This window comes from Salmo salar, chromosome 05, assembly GCF_965601325.2.
Source record: "Salmo salar chromosome 05, fSalSal1, whole genome shotgun sequence".
NCBI classification, from domain to species: Eukaryota; Metazoa; Chordata; class Actinopteri; order Salmoniformes; family Salmonidae; genus Salmo; species Salmo salar.
The window spans coordinates 36,794,356-36,813,404 of NC_138295.1; the positions used below are offsets into that span (position 1 = coordinate 36,794,356).

General features: G+C 43.0%; 1 protein-coding gene across 1 annotated transcript in view; it reads right to left on the reverse strand.

The window, feature by feature from the left end:
• drp2 (dystrophin related protein 2) overlaps nt 1-19,049 on the reverse strand; it is a 99,563-nt gene that overhangs the window by 55,637 nt on the left and 24,877 nt on the right. Inside the window, exons 5-8 of the mRNA XM_082974920.1 lie at nt 9,425-9,545; nt 8,475-8,586; nt 8,046-8,202; nt 4,137-4,283 (exon numbers count right to left, since the gene is read on the reverse strand). Of these exons, the coding sequence (XP_082831046.1) occupies nt 4,137-4,283; nt 8,046-8,202; nt 8,475-8,586; nt 9,425-9,545 (537 nt within the window). The remainder of the gene's footprint in view (nt 1-4,136; nt 4,284-8,045; nt 8,203-8,474; nt 8,587-9,424; nt 9,546-19,049) is intronic.

Sequence of the window (19,049 nt, forward strand, 5' to 3'; positions counted from 1 at the left end):
AATGGCAGCGAGCTTTACACTACTACAGCCGACGCTTGGCATTGCACATGGAGATCTTAGGCTGCTCGGCCATGGAAACCCATTTCATGAAGCTCCAGATGAACAGTTCTTGTGCTGACGTTGCTTCCAGAGGCAGTTTGGAACTTTGTAGTGAGTGTTGCAACCGAGGACAGACAATTTTTATGCCCTTCAGCACTCGGCAGTCCCATTCTGTGAGCTTGTGTGGCCTACCACTTTGCGGCTGAGCCGTTGTTGCTCCTAGACGTTTCCACTTCACAATAACAGCACTTACAGTTGACCGGGGAAGCTCTAGCAGGGCTGGAATTTGACGAATTGACTTGTTGCAAAGGTGGCATCCTATGACGATGCCATGTTGAATGTCACTGAACTCTTCAATAAGGAGATTGGATGGCTATGTACTCGATTTTATACACCTGTCAGCAACGGGTGTGGCTGAAATAGCCAAATCCACTAATTTCAAGGGTTGTCCACATACTTTTGTATATACAATTCCAGTCAAAAGCAGCCAACAAGCCCTATTTGGTAAAATACCAAGTCCATATTATGGCAAGAACAGCTCAAATAAGCAAAGAGAAACAACAATTCATCATCACTTTAAGACATGAAGGTCAGTCAATACGGAAAATGTCAAGAACTTTGAAAGTTTCTTCAAGTGCAGACGCAAAAACCATCAAGCGCTATGATGAAACTTGTTCTCATGAGGACCACCACAGGAAAGGAAGACCCAGAGTTACCTCTGCTGCAGAGGATAAGTTCATTACAGTTACCAGCCTCAGAAATTGCAGCCCAAATAAATGCTTCACAGAGTTCAAGTAACAGACACATCTCAACATCAACTGTTCAGAGGTGACTGCGTGAATCAGGCTTTCACGGTCCAATTGCAAAGAAACCATTACTAAAGGACACCAATAAGAAGAGACTTGCTTGGGCAAGAAACATGAGCAATGGACATTAAACAGGTGAAAATTTGTCCTTTGGTCTGGAGTACAAATTGGAGATTTTTGGTTCCAACCACTGTGTCTTTGTGAGACGCGGTGTCCGTGAATGGATGATCTCCGCGTGTGTGGTACCCACCGTAAAGCATGGAGTAGGAGGTGTTATGGTGCTTTACTGGTGACACTGTCTGTGATTTATTTAGAATTCAAGGCACTCTTAACCAGCATGGCTACCACAGCATTCTGCAGAGATACACCATCCCATCTGGTTTGAGCTTAGTGGGACTATCATTTGTTTTTCAACAGGACACTAACCCAACACACCTCCAGGTTGTGTAAGGGCTATTTGACCAAGATGGAGAGTGATGGAGTGCTGCATCAGATGACCTGGCCTCCACACTCCCCCGACCTCAACCAAATTGAGATGGTTTGGGATGAGTCGGACCGCAGAGTGAAGGAAAAGCAGCCGACAAGTGCTCAGCATATGTGGGAACTCCTTCAAGACTGTTGGAAAAGCATTCCAGGTGAAGCTGGTTGAGAGAATGCCAAGAGTGTGCAATGCTGTCATTAAGGCAAAGGGTGGCTTTTGAAGAATATCAAATATGAAATATATTTTGATTTGTTTAACACTTTCTTGGTTACTACATGTTTCCATATGTGCTTTTTGATAGTTTTGATGTCTTCACTATTATTCTACAATGTAGAAAATAGTAAAAATAAAGAAAAACCCTTAAACGAGTGGGTGTTCTAAAACTTTTGACCAGTAGTGTGTGTATATATATATATTTATCTTTTTTCGGGTCGGGGGCCCCTTAGTGCTGGGGGCTCTAAGCGGCCACTTATGTCACTTATGCCTGGAGCTGGCCCTGCCAATCACACTGAGAAAGAGAGTGAGATAGAACAAGGCACAGTTATCCCGAGGCACTTCAAGGACAAGCAAGCCCAATAAGCTGAGATGAGAAGTTAGCATTATGGAGAGGAAAACATTACCATTGCTCAACATACACACGGCTGTGCACACTGGCTCGCCCAAATGAATAAGGCAGGATGCACTCAAGCCTACGCAGATTGCTTCAGACTAATTTGGAGCAGTTGGAATGCTGCAAGGAGATGTCGGTGCCAACTCTGCAGCGTACTACCATCTATCTCTACTACCGCTTGACTACTAGGCTAACGGAGGTTTGCAGCAGAATTACTAAATTATTCAAGACCAAAAATATTAGAGTATCAGCCTTAAAAAAAAATGCATTACGTCTGTGTCACAGCAGAGAGAGCAGCAGCAGCATATGATGTTATTCAAATGACAGGGATTTAGCATCACATTATTCAACAGGAGAATGAGGGGAGGAGGGGAGCGAGAGGGAGAGAGAGGGGGGGGGGGCGTTCAATATGTTTCTGTGTACTTACTTTGGCAACGGAAGACAGACTAATCACTGAATAGAATCATTGAATTGAGAGAGACAGTAAGAGAAAGGACAAGAGAGACAGAGAGAGCAAGAGAGAAAAGAGCAACACACAGGGAGCAGGGGAGAAAGAGCAACACACAGGGAGCAGGGGAGAAAGAGATACACACAGGGAGCAGGGGAGAAAGAGATACACACAAGGAGCAGGGGAGAAAGAGCAACACACAGGGAGCAGGGGAGAAAGAGATACACACAGGGAGCAGGGGAGAAAGAGATACACACAGGGAGCAGGGGAGAAAGAGATACACACAGGGAGCAGGGGAGAAAGAGATACACACAGGGAGCAGGGGAGAAAGAGATACACACAGGGAGCAGGGGAGAAAGAGATACACACAGGGAGCAGGGGAGAAAGAGATACACACAGGGAGCGGGGGAGAAAGAGCAACACACAGGGAGCAGGGGAGAAAGAGCAACACACAGGGAGCAGGGGAGAAAGAGCAACACACAGGGAGCGGGGGAGAAAGAGCAACACACAGGGAGCGGGGGAGAAAGAGCAACACACAGGGAGCAGGGGAGAAAGAGCAACACACAGGGAGCAGGGGAGAAAGAGCAACACACAGGGAGCAGGGGAGAAAGAGCAACACACAGGGAGCAGAGGAGAAAGAGCAACACACAGGGAGCAGGGGAGAAAGAGCAACACACAGGGAGCAGGGGAGAAAGAGCAACACACAGGGAGCAGGGGAGAAAGAGCAACACACAGGGAGCAGAGGAGAAAGAGCAACACAGGAAGCAGAGGAGAGTGAGAAAAGCCTTCTTTTCTTATCTGAGCCCTTGCCTTATTTGCTGATTCCTGGCATCCTCACCACTTTCCCCTCAGAACAATCCAATAGGTTTCACTCTGGAGACAAAAGGCATCATTTGTTGCATCCTCTCTAAAATGATGCAATCACAAGAGAGGCCAAGGCAAAGCTGCAGCTAAGCCTAAACCCATACACTGTTGTAGCCTCTCACTTTACTACTGAGCCATACTGCAAGAAACTCGGTCAGAAACTCGATCGGATGGTATTTGATTTTTGATTATTTTGATATAGATATTTGTACTGCACTGTTGAGGAGAGCTTGCAAGTAAGCATTTCTTTTTTGTAAGATTTTATTTTTCTTCCAATACAAAAGCATAAATAGACGAAGACAATAGACAACTTAACATTTACGTACATTCATTTCTACAGACGTTAATGACGTCACACTTGCTCAGACACATGCTCCCACATGTACACTTTGATTTGAGATGTCTTGTGAGATGACCACAGATGAAGTGGGCCATGGAAGACCAGGTTATTAAAGGACTAGTGGTTGTATGGAGGTTGAAGAGATGTTGTGGGAAGATTGAGGTTGTGCAATTACCACAGATGTGAAGTGAAGTCAATCATATAACACTGTTACCAGCAAGGGTATTATGGGGAGGTTGAAGGGATTCTGAGGCAATGTTGAGGTGATGTTGTGGGGAGGTTGAGGGGAGGTTGAGGGGAAGTTGTGAGGGTAGTTTGAAGAAAGATTGAAAAACCTTAAAGTTAAGGTTTTCAGTTGAGATAATGTTATCGACTGGTTAAGTGGAAGACAAGGTGATGTTGTGGAGAGGTTGTATGGACGGAAGGTGGTCGTGGGGAGATTGTGTGAAGGTTATGGGGAGGTTGAGGGAGGTGGTTGTGGGGAGGTTGTGGGAAGGTTATGGGGAGGTTGTAGGGAAGTGGTTGTGTGGAGGTTCAGGTCCAGTTACCAGCAGTAGTTTCCAGCGGCTGTTGAGGTGCTCCAGGGAGTGGGCGTTGTCCATGGACAAATGGACGTCAGAAATGGCCAGCTCATGAGCCAGGTCATTGATGTGCTTCATGCCTTCCTTCACCTGAGTCAGCTCCTCCTTAAACAACTAAAGGTGAGAGGGAGGGAGGGGAGGGGAGGGAGGGAGCAAGGAGAAAAGGAGAGAGTTGTAGAAGGAGAAAAGAGAGGAAGGGGAAATGAGAGAAAGGAAGATGAGGGAGAAAGAGAGCAAATAAGAAAGAGAGAAAGGGAGGAAATGGAGAGAAAATTAGAGGGAGAAAATAGAGAATTAGAGAGGGAGAGGGAGAAAATAGAGAATTAGAAAGGAAGAGGGAGGAAATAGAGAGAATTGGAGAGGGAGGAAATAGAGAGAGAATTAGAGAGGGAGAGGGAGGAAATCGAGAGAATTAGAGAGGGAGGAAATAGAGAGAGAATTAGAGAGGGAGAGGGAGGAAATCGAGAGAATTAGAGAGGGAGAGGCACATAGACAGACACACACGCCCCCCCACATGGTACATGGAACTGCCAGGGTTTTCAACTCAGTAAATTATAGAAATCAATTGAAAGTTGGTTCATGACATTCATCAAATAATAAAAAATTCACAATGCATGCCCAATTCCATTCCTCCGTTGACTGAGTTTAATGGCATTAGACTCACTCTGTTATATGGCTGTGTGGACTGTGGACCTAGTATTGGAGCTGCTGCCCGCACAAACACCATCACCATGGGAGAGATACAACAGGGACCCTTCATGGCTTACGCAACTTAAGAGTCAGATCAACCCAGCCAAAACAGCACTAATGATCTAAGGGATGTATGAGTGTGTGTGTGTGCGCACACAGTGCTGCAGTTATATCAAGCTAATGGCGTCTGTGCTGCAGCCTCATGGCAAAAACATGAGATAAGAGAGAGAGAGAGAGAGAGAGAGAAGAGAGAGAGAAGAGAGAGAGTGTGTGAGTGTGTGAGTGTGTGAGTGTGTGAGTGTGTGAGTGTGTGTGTGTGTGTGTGTGTGTGTACACCACAGAGAGACAGAGCCTGCTGGAATGCCTGCCCTGGAGACATAGAAAAATGAGGAGCGTGCTGGCACTGACAGCAAGGCAAACATTGACATGATCATTGTGACTTAACAACTAAACAAATGACTGGCTGGGGATTCAACATCAGCCAATCAACTGAGGGAACTCCGTCATATCAACATGTCACTGGCTATTGACTCAATGCACTGCTTGCTGTTGTTGGCTTAATTGGCTGTCCGTTTGGGAGAAGGAATGTAGGAGAAGGATAGAAACTAACACTTTCTCTGAAACAATTGTGTACATAAATACACTGAAACACACAGAGTGTGACATTTATGGTGGCAAAGGAGCACAGATTTGTGGGTAGGAAAGGCTACCATAAACATCATAACAATCAGGCAAGGTAATTAAATTTGAAACTTTCCTAAAAAAAATTGTTATAAGGAGGTTAATATTTAACGCTAGTTTATTCAACTAAATGATGAACAGTTATCTCCTTACAACACACATCGTTGAGAAGAAAAGTTTCTATTTAGGGTTCATACTGCTAAATTATAATGAGGTTTACAGTATATTTTGCACAGGTCGGTGCCCTTTCAAATCAAATCACAATTTATTTAAAGTGCATTTAACAAAACAGCAAAACAGTAAACAGTAAAACATGATATATTTAAGCCCCGAGGGAGTGTTGTATATGGCCAATACACCATGACTAAGTGCTGTTTTTATGCAAGATGCAATGTGGAATGCCTAGATACAGCCCTTACAGCCCTTACAGACCTTTTTCTTTATTTTTACTTTTTTCTACATTGGAAAATAATAGTGAAGATATCAACACTATGAAATAACACATATCATGTAGTAACCCAAAAAGTGTTAAGCAAATCAAAATGCATGTTATATTTGACGTTCTTCAAAGTAACCACCCTTTGCCTTGATGACAGCTTTACACACTCTTGGCATTCTCTCAACCAGCTTCATGAGGTTGTCACCTGGAATGCATTTCAATTAACAGGTGTGTCTTGTTAAAAGTTCATTTGTAGAATTTCTTTCCTTCTTAATGTATTTGAGCCAATCAGTGGTGTACAGAAGATAGCCCTATTTGGTAAAAGACCAAGTCCATATTATGGCAAGAACAGCTCAAATAAGCAAAGAGAAATGACAGTCCATCATTACTTTAAGACATGAAGGTCAGTCAATCCGGAACATTTGCGACAGCACTTGAAGAAACTTTCATCAAGTGCTATGATGAAACTGGCTCTCATGAGGACAGCCACAGCAAAGGAAGACCCAGAGTTACCTCTGCTGCAGAGGATAAGTTCATTACAGTTACCAGCCTCAGAAATTGCATCCCAAATAAATGCTTTACAGAGTTCAAGTAACAGACACATCTCAACATCAACTGTACAGAGGAGACTGCGTGAATCAGGCCTTCATGGTCGAATTGCTGCAAAGAAACTACTACTTAAGGACACCAATAAGAAGAAGAGACTTGCTTCGAACAAGAAACATGAGCAATGGACATTAGATCGGTGGAAATCTGTCCTTTGGTCTGATGAGTCCAATTTTTTAGTTCCAATATTTGTGGGACGCAGAGTAGGTGAATGGTTGAACTCCGCATGTGTGATTCCCACCGTGAAGCATGGAGGAGGACGTGTGATGGCGTGGGGGTGCTTTGCTGGTGACACAGTCAGGATTTATTTACATTTCAAGGAACACTTAACCAGCATGGCTACCACAGCATTCTGCAGCGATATGCCATCCCATCTGGTTTGAGCTTAGTGGGACTATCATTTGTTTTTCAACAGGACAGTGACCAAAAACACATCTCCAGGCTGTGTAAAGGCCTCCAATCACCTGACCTTAACCCAATTGAGATGGTTTGGGATGAGTTGGACCGCAGAGTGAAGGAAAAGCAGCCAACAAGTGCTCAGCATATGTGGGAACTCCTTCAAGACTGTTGGTAAAGCATTCCTCATGAAGCTGGTTGAGAGAATGCCAAGAGTGTGTAAAACTGTCATCAAGGCAAAGGGTGGCTACTTTGAAGAATTGCAAATATAAAATATATTTTGATTTGTTAAACACTTTTTTGGTTACTAGATGATTCCATATGTGTTATTTCATAGTTTTGATGTCTTCACTATTATTCTACAATGAAGAAAATAGTAAAAAATAAAGAAAAACCCTTGAATGAGTAGGTGTGTCCAAACTTTTGATTGGTACTATATATATTATAATTACATTTTGCTACTTCAGTGTCTTATAAGCCCATGTGGCACACAAGTCCTGAAGACGCAATACTTAAACACTAATAAGATCATAATAAATTAATAAAAAAATCGAATCAAATCATGCCGCCCAGAAACACTTAAACCACACTGAGTCAATACTAACAGAAACAAAGCTAAGAGAACAGAGGGATAGAGAGACAGATCTTCCATAATTACAGTGAAATAACAACCATCTAGCCAGCGGAGTGGAGGAGCCTCTTCACAGCTAACAGATTAGCGAGCGTAGCTAGAGGGAATCTTCCAGACAGTTTTCTTATCAATGTCTTCACAGCATTGTCTCCATATCTAAGCAATGAAGATGGATCTGTTCATGTTTCGGGCACTATTTAATCTGTGTCGATTCCACAGGTATCTTATATTTCAAATCACTTTGATTTGAAATCTGATATCTGCAGATTCTGTCTGGCCCTGGTGGTGAGGAGGACAGTACACACACACACACTCGCACTCGCACACACGCACGCACACACACACACATGCGCACGCGCACACGAACAAACCCAGCTTTTTATTTGAAACAGAGAGCTTGCTTAATATTTGAGACGCACTCATACATGCTTACCTTGGTGGCATCGATGTGGTCCTGCAGTGAGTCGATGAAGAGGTCCCCTACAGGCTCCCATGCATCCCGGACCCCCTCAGCCTGTTCTAGGGCCACCGCCAGCTCCTCCATGGCTGCCTGGGTCTGCAGCAGGCGCTCCAGGGTCCGCTCCATGTGCCTTGGACACAGACAGAATACTTTAACTTCTACAGTTGTTTTCTACATTGTCATATGCCGTTTTACCACTAACGCAAGACATCACCCTAATACCTGAGCAATACACCAACCCTAACCTTATTTCGGCCATAGTATTTTCCTTGATGCTGTCTCAATATAAAGACCCAATCATATTTGAGTACAGGCAGGTTAAAAACATCTCTAGCCAATCAAAAACCCAGAATGATGGGTGTATTGTAGACCAGTGGAGTGGGCCTGTGCCGCATATCTGACCTGTGTCGGTCCACGCAGCGGGCAGTCAGCTTCTCCCACAGGTCACTGGCCACGTTGGCCTGCTTCCACACTGAGCGACTCACGTTCAGGATCCGCTTCCTCGGAGACACTTCTGGAGGGGGAGGAGGGGATGAAGAGGGAGGAGAAGTAGAACACGGTGAGAGATTGGGCAGGCAAGCAAAGAGAGTGTTAGCCCCAATTGGTGCAAACATCAGTAGAAAGAAACAGTTGGATAGGAGAAACTGTGAGAAATATCTTGTTGGGGGCAGAGAAACAGGGAGAGTTCGCCCCCATCTTTCCCCATGCGTGCCACCAGTGGTGGAGAGCCAGAGGACGCTGGTTGGGGGAGGGCGAGGAAGGGAGGGAAGGAGAGTGGGGGCAGAAACAGCCTAGCATGCTGCATTATTGATTTGACCAGATGGTGTGAACTGGGCTAATTGGTCCCGACCCAACTGCTCTCCCCAAACATACATTCTCTGATCCACTCTGATACAGCAGGACAGGTAGCTGCTAATCAGACCTAATGGTGGATACACACCTGCTGAAGATCAACTTACTGAACTCCCTATCTCTGTTCTCACTGCTCAGGTCTGCTTTTGGTGTGTGTGGCAGGGTGGGGTGGTATGGGGAGGATTGGCACCTACAGATGTAGGATCTTAATTTGATCACTCTTCTGTTGGTGACTCTTTTGTTGCAAACTTGGAGTGTATTCAGGTTTAAAAAGGCTTCTAAAGTTTGTACTTTCCACTTTAAAATGTCCGACTTGATTTACCCTAACGAAAAATGTATCAACCGCTACAAAACATTTTCATTAATTATAATCCACATAATAATTAACATTTCCTGTTGCTGCAGGATTATTTTCCTCCTGTAGCAAACTGGCTCAAATTAAGATCCTACATATGTAGGTTGTCATTTGGCACAGTTTTGGGGTGGGTGGGTGGGCAGACCTTTTCCGTCGGGCAGTGTCTCCTCGGGCTCCTGGAAGGGGTGCTGTGCCAAGAAGGCCTGAGCAGACTCCAGCACAGAGTAGATGAACGGCCCCCGAGACTTGACATCCTCCATGAATACCTGGAGACAGACAGACAGAACACACACACACACACGCACACACACACACACACACACACACACACACACACACATCAATTTGCATACATGAACACACAGTGAGGAGCAACTGGCAGGGCCACATAGGACTGCCTAGCTGTCAGTCTGTACTATATCGTCTCTGTGCTGAACTGCCTGAGTACATGCACATTATTCTGCTGCAGACTTAGAAACCAACCCAGCCGCCCAGTGGAATTAATGACTCATAGGCTGTCCCATAGGGCTCTGGTCAAAAGTAATACACTTTATAGGGAATAGGGTGCCATTTAGGACGTAGTCACAGAGAATCCTGTGGGCCCTATGGACCGGCAGTGTCAACCAGACTCTCTCGTCCTCAACAGCTAATCTCCATTCACCACTCAACTTATGCTAGGTAAAACCTTTAGCCTATATATTAGTACGTTATTAAACTAAAGTGAAATACACTGACTGTGCAAAACTTTAAGAACATGACATAGACTGACCAGGTGAATCCAGGTGAAAGCTTTGATCCCTTACTGATGTCACCTGTTAAATCCAGACATGGAATGTGTATATGTGCCATTCAGAGGGTGAATGAACAAGACAAAATATTAAAGAGCCTTTGAATGGGATATGGTACTAGGTGCCAGGAGCACCATTTTGAGTGTGTCAAGAACGGCAACGCTGCTGGGGTTTTCACACTCAACAGTTTCCCGGGTGTATCAAGAATGGTCCACCACCCAAAGGACATCTAGCTAACTTGACACAACTTTAGAAAGCATTGAAGTCAACATGGACCAGCATCCCTGTGGAACGCTTTCGACACCTTGTAGAGTCCATGCCCCGACAAACTGAGGCTGCTCTGATGGCAAAAGAGGGTGCAACTCAATATTTTATATATTTAGGCTAGTTACATTAACAGTAAGAAACGCAGTAAAACAGAAAGCGAATGGAGATCCAAATTGCCTACAGCCTACTAAAGTGAAATGCAGCCATGCACAGCTGTCTGTGTAAATGGGCCTATAGGCCAGCATCAAACATGGAAAACCATGCCACTCATGAGTACAGCAACACGTTGTGATATGGACCAATGCACTTCTGTGGATCAAATTCGACCCACCTAATCAATTAAGCAACGCCAGCCTACCATAAACACTTTTCCGATACGTACAGTTCCATTTACAGCAACGGAAAACTACCAAGAAAACCATAATAGAATGTATTTATTTCTATGACGAAACATACTGATATGTGGCTATACTCAAGGGCATCATTTGGGTTCTTACATTGGAAATATATTGAATTCTGCAGTCACCGAGTATTCCAGCCACTCTCTTCCTATGAACCAGTTGCTATTAAATGAACGTTTTTGGACAGAAAACCTGCGGCTAGGGTAGGATTCTAGGCTAACCTGGCCTGGCTCCTCTGTTCAGATATCGTCAGGAAGAGTCGGAGGTGGAGGAAGCCGTGGGGCCATTATCCTGGCGACGCTTGTGGAAGGGTAGGTATTCTCTGCACGCGGAGCTAGCTGGAGCTCGACATCATCATCGCTGCTGGGCTTGGCGGCAGCCTCGGTGGCTTGATTCTGCTGTTGCTGCCAATCGCTCGCTTTCTCCTTTTGGTTTTGTTTGGGTAACTTGGCGAAGCCAATTTTTGATATCCATCGTAGCAGTGGCAGATTAGCTGATTTGAGCTAGTTACATAGACTAAGACTAATAACGCTAACCATTTTTACAGCTAGCTAAGAAGCTAACTCAACTCTGTAGTCGTGGGGCGTGAGGCAGAGTTGAGCGAAGCAGCTTCAACTGTAAACTTGACCCCACCCTTAGAAATCAAAATAGAATATTACAGGCGGAGGCATATCACGTTATTCACTTAGCCTACCACAGGAGTCATATCTAGGGCTATGGCGGTCATGACATTTTGTCAGCTGGTGATTGTCAAGCAAATAACTGCGTTCTCACGGTAATTGACCGTTAATTAACATAAACACATTTAGCATCTCCTGGTTTCCAAGCATAGCCTACAAACCACTGATGCAGACCTTTGGAACATCTACATTTTAAAATGTCTAATAAGTCCATTTAATATAGCCAGTGGTGGAAAAAGTACCCAATTGTCATACTTGAGTAAAAGTAAAGATACCTCAATGGAAAATGACTCAAGTAAAAGTGAAAGTCACGCAGTAAAATATTACTTGAGTAAAAGTTTAAAAGTATTTGGTTTTAAATATACTTAAAAAAGTAAATATAATTGCAAAAATATATTGAAGTATCAAAAGTAAAAGTATAAATCATTTCAAATTGCTTATATTAAGCAAACCAGACAGCACAATTATTATTATTTGTTTTATGTACGGATAGCCAGGGGCAAACATAATTTACAAATGAAGCATTTGTGTTTAGTGAGTCCGCCAGATCAGAGGCAGTAGCAATGACCATGTTGTCTTGACAAGTGCGTGAATTGGACCATTTTCCTTATCTGCTAAGCATTCGAAATGTAACGAATACTTTTGGGTGTAAGGGAAAATGTTCATTTTCTTCAGGAACGTAGTGAAGTAAATGAAAAGTTGTCAAACATATAAATAGTAAAGTAAAGTACAGATACCCCCAAAAAAACAATTAAGTAGTACTTTAAAGTATTTTTACTTACAGTTGAAGTCGGAAGTTTACATACACCTTAGCCAAATACATTTAAACAAAGTTTTTTTCACAATTCCTGACACTTAGTCCTAGTAACAATTCCATGTCTTAGGTCAGTTAGGATCACCACTTTATTTTAAGAATGTGAAATGTCCGAATAATAGTAAAGAGAATGATTTATTTCAGCTTTTATTTCTTTCATCACATTCCCAGTGGGTCAGAAGTTTACATACACGCTTTAAATTGTTTAACCTGGGTCAAATGTTTACCACAATAAGTTGGGTGAATTTTGGCCTATTCCTCCTGACAGACCTGGTGTAACTGAGTCAGGTTTGTAGGCCTCCTTGCTCGCACACGCATTTTCAGTTCTGCGCACAAATGTTCTATAGGATGAGGTCAGGGCTGTGTGATGGCCATTCCAATACCTTGACTTTGTTGTCCTTAAGCCATTTTGCCGCAACTTTGGAAGTACGCTTGGGGTCATTGGAAGACCCATTTGCGACCAAGCTTTAACTTTCTGACTGTTGTCTTGAGATGTTGCTTCAATATATCCACATACTTTTCATACCTCATGATGCCATCTATTTTGTGAAGTGGACCAGTCCCTCCTGTAGCAAAGCACCCCCACAACATGATGCTGCCACCCCCGTGCTTCACGGTTGGGATGGTGTTCTTCGGCTTGCAAGCCTCCCCCTTTTTCCTCCAAACATAACGATGGTCATTATGGCCAAACAGTTCTATTTTTGTTTCATCAGACCAGAGGACATTTCTCCAAAAAGTACGATCTTTGTCCCAATATGCAGTTGCAAACCATAGTCTGGCTTTTTTATGGCGGTTTTGGAGCAGTGGCTTCTTCCATGCTGAGCGGCATTTCAGGTTATGTCAATATAGGACTCGTTTAATTGTGGATATAGATAATTTTGTACCTGTTTCCACCAGCATCTTCACAAGGTCCTTTGCTGTTGTTCTGGGATTAATTTGCACTTTTCGCACCAAAGTACGTTCATCTCTAGGAGACAGAACGTGTCTCCTTCCTGAGCGGTATGACGGCTGCGTGGTCCCATGGTGTTTGGTAGGACAAGGAGCGGTGGACTATGTATTTTTGTAAATAACAGCTGGTGCACGATATCTAAGGAAGTCTCGATCTATTGCTCACCTGAGGTAGATTATTTCATGATAAGCTGTAGACCACACTATCTACCTAGAGAGTTTTCATCTGTATTTTTTGTAGCTGTTTACATACCACCACAGTCAGAGAGGTTGGCACTAAGACAGCATTGAACGAGGGAAACTTTAATGTAGGGAAACTTAAATCTGTTTTACCAAATTTCTATCAGCATTTTAAACGTGTAACCAGAGGGGAAAAAAACCTGGACAACCCTTACTCCACACACAGTGTCACAGGCGTCGTAGTGAACAGACCAAGGCGCAGCGTGTAGAGTGCTCATTCTTACTTTATTAAATGATGACACTCCAACAAAAACAACCAAACGACCGCCAAGAGTTCCGTAAGGTATTCAGACTATACGGAAAACAACTACCCACAAAAAAACAAAGGAAAAACAGGCTGCCTAAGTATGGCTTCCAATCAGAGACAACGATAGACACCTACCTCTGATTGGAAACCATACCCGGCCAAAAAATAGAAAACAAAACATAGAATGCCCACCCACCTATCACACCCTGGCCTAGCTAAACAGAGAAAACACAGCTCTCCTAGGTCAGAGCGTGACACACAGAGATGCATACAAAGCTCTCCCTCGTCCTCCATTTGGCAAATCTGACCATAATTATATTCTCCTGATTCCTGCTTACAAGCAAAAATTAAAGCAGGAAGCACCAGTGACTATATCGATAAAAAAGTGGTCAGATGAAGCAGATGCTAAGCTACAGGACTGTTTTGCTAGCACAGACTGGAATATGTTCCGGGATTCCTCCGATGGCATTGAGGAGTACACCACATCAGTCATTGGCTTCATCAATAAGTGCATCAATGACGTTGTCCCCACAATGACCGTACGTACATACCCAAACCAGTAGCCATGGATTACAGGCAACATCCGCACTGAGCTAAAGGCTAGAGCTGCCGCTTTCAAGGAGCAGGACTCTAATCCGAAAGCTTATAAGAAATCCCGGTATGCCCTCCGACAAACCATCAAACAGGCAAAGCATCAATAGAGGACTAAGATCGAATTGTACTATACCGGCTCTGACGCTCGTCAGATGTGGCAGGGCTTGCAATAATCTCAAATATAACATATATTTTGATTTGTTTAACACTTTTTTGGTTACTAAATGATTCCATATGTGTTAATACATAGTTTTGATGTCTTCACTATTATTCTACAATGTAGAAAATAGCAAAAATAAAGAAAAACCATGGATTGAGTAGGTGTGTCCAAACTTTTGACTGGTACTGTATGTCTAGATGTTTAATGCATTCTAAGACTGCATGATGCAACTCTAATGATGATTTGAAAAGAGTTGAATGAAAGGCTTGAGCTTTGATTTGTTTCTTGTGTAGGCTGCACACACTTTCATCAGTCTCTCATTCACAATTAGACAAGTACTTGATAATATTCTCACCAGGCCTCGAATTTCTCAGCAGCTTCCCCCTTGTGTGGCCGTAATGCCCCCTAAAATATCCATGCCTTTTGCAGCCAAAGTGGCCGCACCTCTCACTCACATGGCGCTCTCAGATATCTCAATTCTTATTAGCCAATGCCTGTCACATGATCGGGCCCTTCTCAGAGGTATCTCAGCTAAGAATTAGGCTACAAGTGAAGACAGATGCAATTGCGCACGTCCGTCTCAATGAATTTCGAGGCGCATATTGAAGATGTTAGAAGAACTGTCTACATTTAGCCTACTTTTCGTCAGCCATCAAGATGAGAAGCCCTAACGAACAGCAAAAACACTAGCCTATGTCAATCTACTATCCCCATAGTACAAAAGTTGACCTATTATATTGGTCAACTTGTCCTTCTGTGCAATAAATAAAAATTCCAAACATACTCTTGGACAGTTGTTGTGATGCGATAGATCCCAAATTAATACAACCACTCGCATCAAAAAAAAAACGTTTAAAAGTAATGAGGCTGATGCAACAGATCAGGACGTTTAGCTTAAAATGTTGATAAACTATTAGGCTGTTTCTTCACATTATAAGCACAGAAATCGCACACGGCAGTAGGCTGTGAGCAGGAATGTTCCAAAATGCAATAAATTAGCGGGAAAACAATGTTCTCAAAAGTCAACACAAATGTGATTATGCATGTAATGCTTTATTATGAAGGTGCATTTTTATGGTGAAAATTATCTTCCCCAAATTTGAGATTTGTATGCCAGTGAAAGGCGCTACATGGTCAATCCAACGTCTGCATTGACATGTAGCATTTACGGTGATATGGCCTCTACAGAAGTCTGGGCAATCATACTTTTTTCACTTTACAGAGTAGCGCAGAGCTGCTTGAAGGAAGTTGTCAAGGAAGTGAGTTTGTGTTTATATAGGACCTAGCGCCCTCACCTACCTTCAACCAATCATGTCAATGCGGAGCAATACTGAGCCCTACGCATTGTTACAACATTTGAGAGGCACACGACAATGCAGTACGGAGCTCAATTTGGCCTCTGCGTGCGTCCGGATGCTCCGCAATTACATCACACCATCCATACACCGCCTCCGACCACATTTTCGGATCAACCATAAATTGTCTCTTAGGCACTACACCGGTTGTAAAGCAGATTAACGTGCTTCATTTTAAGAAGTTATTTGTCCACTTTAGTTGTGACACAACCCTTATCAAAACATATAGGCCTATGGGCTAGGCTACATGAGGTGTGCGACTAGGATTTGAAAAAGTTAAAAAAAAAAAGCATTCTCTATTTCTTGCCTTACTGAACACGCTGGTCATTATTATTGATAATACATCATTGATAGGCTAATATAATCACCCATCAGACTATTCTTAATTTAATGTTGTCTTTACATATACTAAATAATATGTTTGAAATTTGTTTTGATTTAGAACGGACCATTATCATGCACCTGTCTCAGAACAGGGGCAGCGGGAAAAAAATACATGTCATCTATGCACTTAAATAGCGAATGGAATACGCTTTTCCCTGTGGTTCATTTTCATACCAGCCAGGTAGGCTATACTCCTGTTGTAAAGAGAAGAAATGTACTTAATATTAGGAAAGCTGAGAAATAAATATAGCATGCCTAGCCTATAGAAAGCTGATGGGATCCTCCTCTTTTTAATAGAGGTAATCAAAACTCTGTTTTCTCACATAGCCTACAGAAATGTTGCGCAACATGAGCTCATGGGCTCTCGTGAAGTGTTTGATTTGATTTTTGAAAACATTTGCATTGATGTCAGAGTGATTAGAGGGACAATAGAGTGCTGAGTACCAGGCAGTTAGCAAGTTTGGTAGGATACTAATGACCAGCAGCAGCATCAGAGCTTGAAGCCTAATTACGCGACTAAACGGTCACGTGGAATTTGAATGTGGTCATGACTGCCGGTGTGGTGGTAATATGGTCACCGTAACAGCCCTATTCATAGCTAACCACCTCAGTGGCTTTCCATAGCTCCCTTACACACATCGCCGCTAGCGCTGTCCATTGTGCTGACACAGCGCAGAGAAGATAGCGATTTTGTGCCAACGTGTCACTTAAACATTTTAACTTGTTTTGCTATTTTTATAAAGGGACATAAAACGAAAACGGAGGGGGCACACGTTTCCCTCGTGGAGCCGGGACAGGGTTTCCCCTGTGGCGAGCGGCGCAGTGGCGACTGTCTTTCAGTGGCTATTAAACCCCCATGACTGCAGCCAGTCACTCCCTGATAACACCAGCCTCCCTCCTCACTGACTGAATTAAATACGGAGCCCCACTGAACTGGCATATACCACTGATGCTAAGCAAACATGCAGAAATGTGTTCTGTGCAGGAGCTGTGGTTTCTGATAAGATTTCCTGGTGAGGTGACTAAGGAAACTCAGATTTTAACCCGCTTGTTTCGTTTTTTTTCTGAGTGAGCGATTGGTACCCAGGGTGGGATTGCGGGTTTACTTCCCTCCCTTTGGCCTCCGCTGCGTTAAAACTTTAATTCCAGCTAAATTTCACACGGAGGGGTGCCGTCTTTTGCTGAAGGAACATTAAATATAAAGACTTCAGATCCAATTAGGCTACATTATACATGATGGAGGAGGAAGAGTCAGTGAAGGAAATGGTTTCATTGCCCCCTCCAAACATGTTGACGTCCCCCATTTATGTCTGGGGCCCCCAGAGACCCCATTACACTGAGCTTTCACAGAACACATGGCGCTTGTAACGCCAGGGAAGGGGGTTTGACTCCAGGGACCACCCATTCGTAAAATGTATGTACTCATGACTGGAAGTCGCTTTGGATAAAAGTGTCTGCTAAATGGCATATATTATTATAATTATTTTTAGTTTCATTATTACTTCATCCTCCTCTCTTTTCTCTGGATGAATATATGATGCAGTACACACACACTTATAGAACACTACACACACACACACTTATAGAACACTACACACACACACACACACACACTTATAGAACACTACACACACACACACACACACTTATAGAACACTACACACACACACACACACTTATAGAACACTACACACACACACACTTATAGAACACTACACACACACACACACTTATAGAACACTACACACACACTTATAGAACACTACACACACACACTTATAGAACACTACACACACACTTATAGAACACTACACACAGACTTCTAGAACACTACACACACACTTATAGAACACTACACACACACTTATAGAACACTACACACACACACTTATAGAACACTACACACACACTTATAGAACACTACACACACACTTATAGAACACTACACACACACACTTATAGAACACTACACACACACACTTATAGAACACTACACACACACTTATAGAACACTACACACACACTTATAGAACACTACACACACACGTATAGAACACTACACACACACACTTATAGAACACTACACACACACACTTATAGAACACTACACACACACACTTATAGAACACTACACACACACTTATAGAACACTACACACACACACTTATAGAACACTACACACACACACTTATAGAACACTACACACACACTTATAGAACACTACACACACACTTATAGAACACTACACACACACTTATAGAACACTACACACACACTTATAGAACACTACACACACACACTTATAGAACACTACACACACACTTATAGAACACTACACACACACTTATAGAACACTACACACACACACACTTATAGAACACTATACACATATACTTACAGAACACTAAACACACACACGCTTATAGAACACTACACACACACACTTATAGCCCACACACGAACACGCACACACACTTATAGAACACTACACACACACTTATAGAACACTACACACACACACACGTATAGAACACTACACACACACACTTATAGAACACTACACACACACACTTATAGAACACTACACACACACTTATAGAACACTACACACACACTTATAGAACACTACACACACACGTATAGAACACTACACACACACACTTATAGAACACTACACACACACACTTATAGAACACTACACACACACACTTATAGAACACTACACACACACTTATAGAACACTACACACACGCTTATAGAACACTACACACACACACTTATAGAACACTACACACACACTTATAGAACACTACACACACGCTTATAGAACACTACACACACACTTATAGAACACTACACACACTTATAGAACACTACACACACACTTAAAGA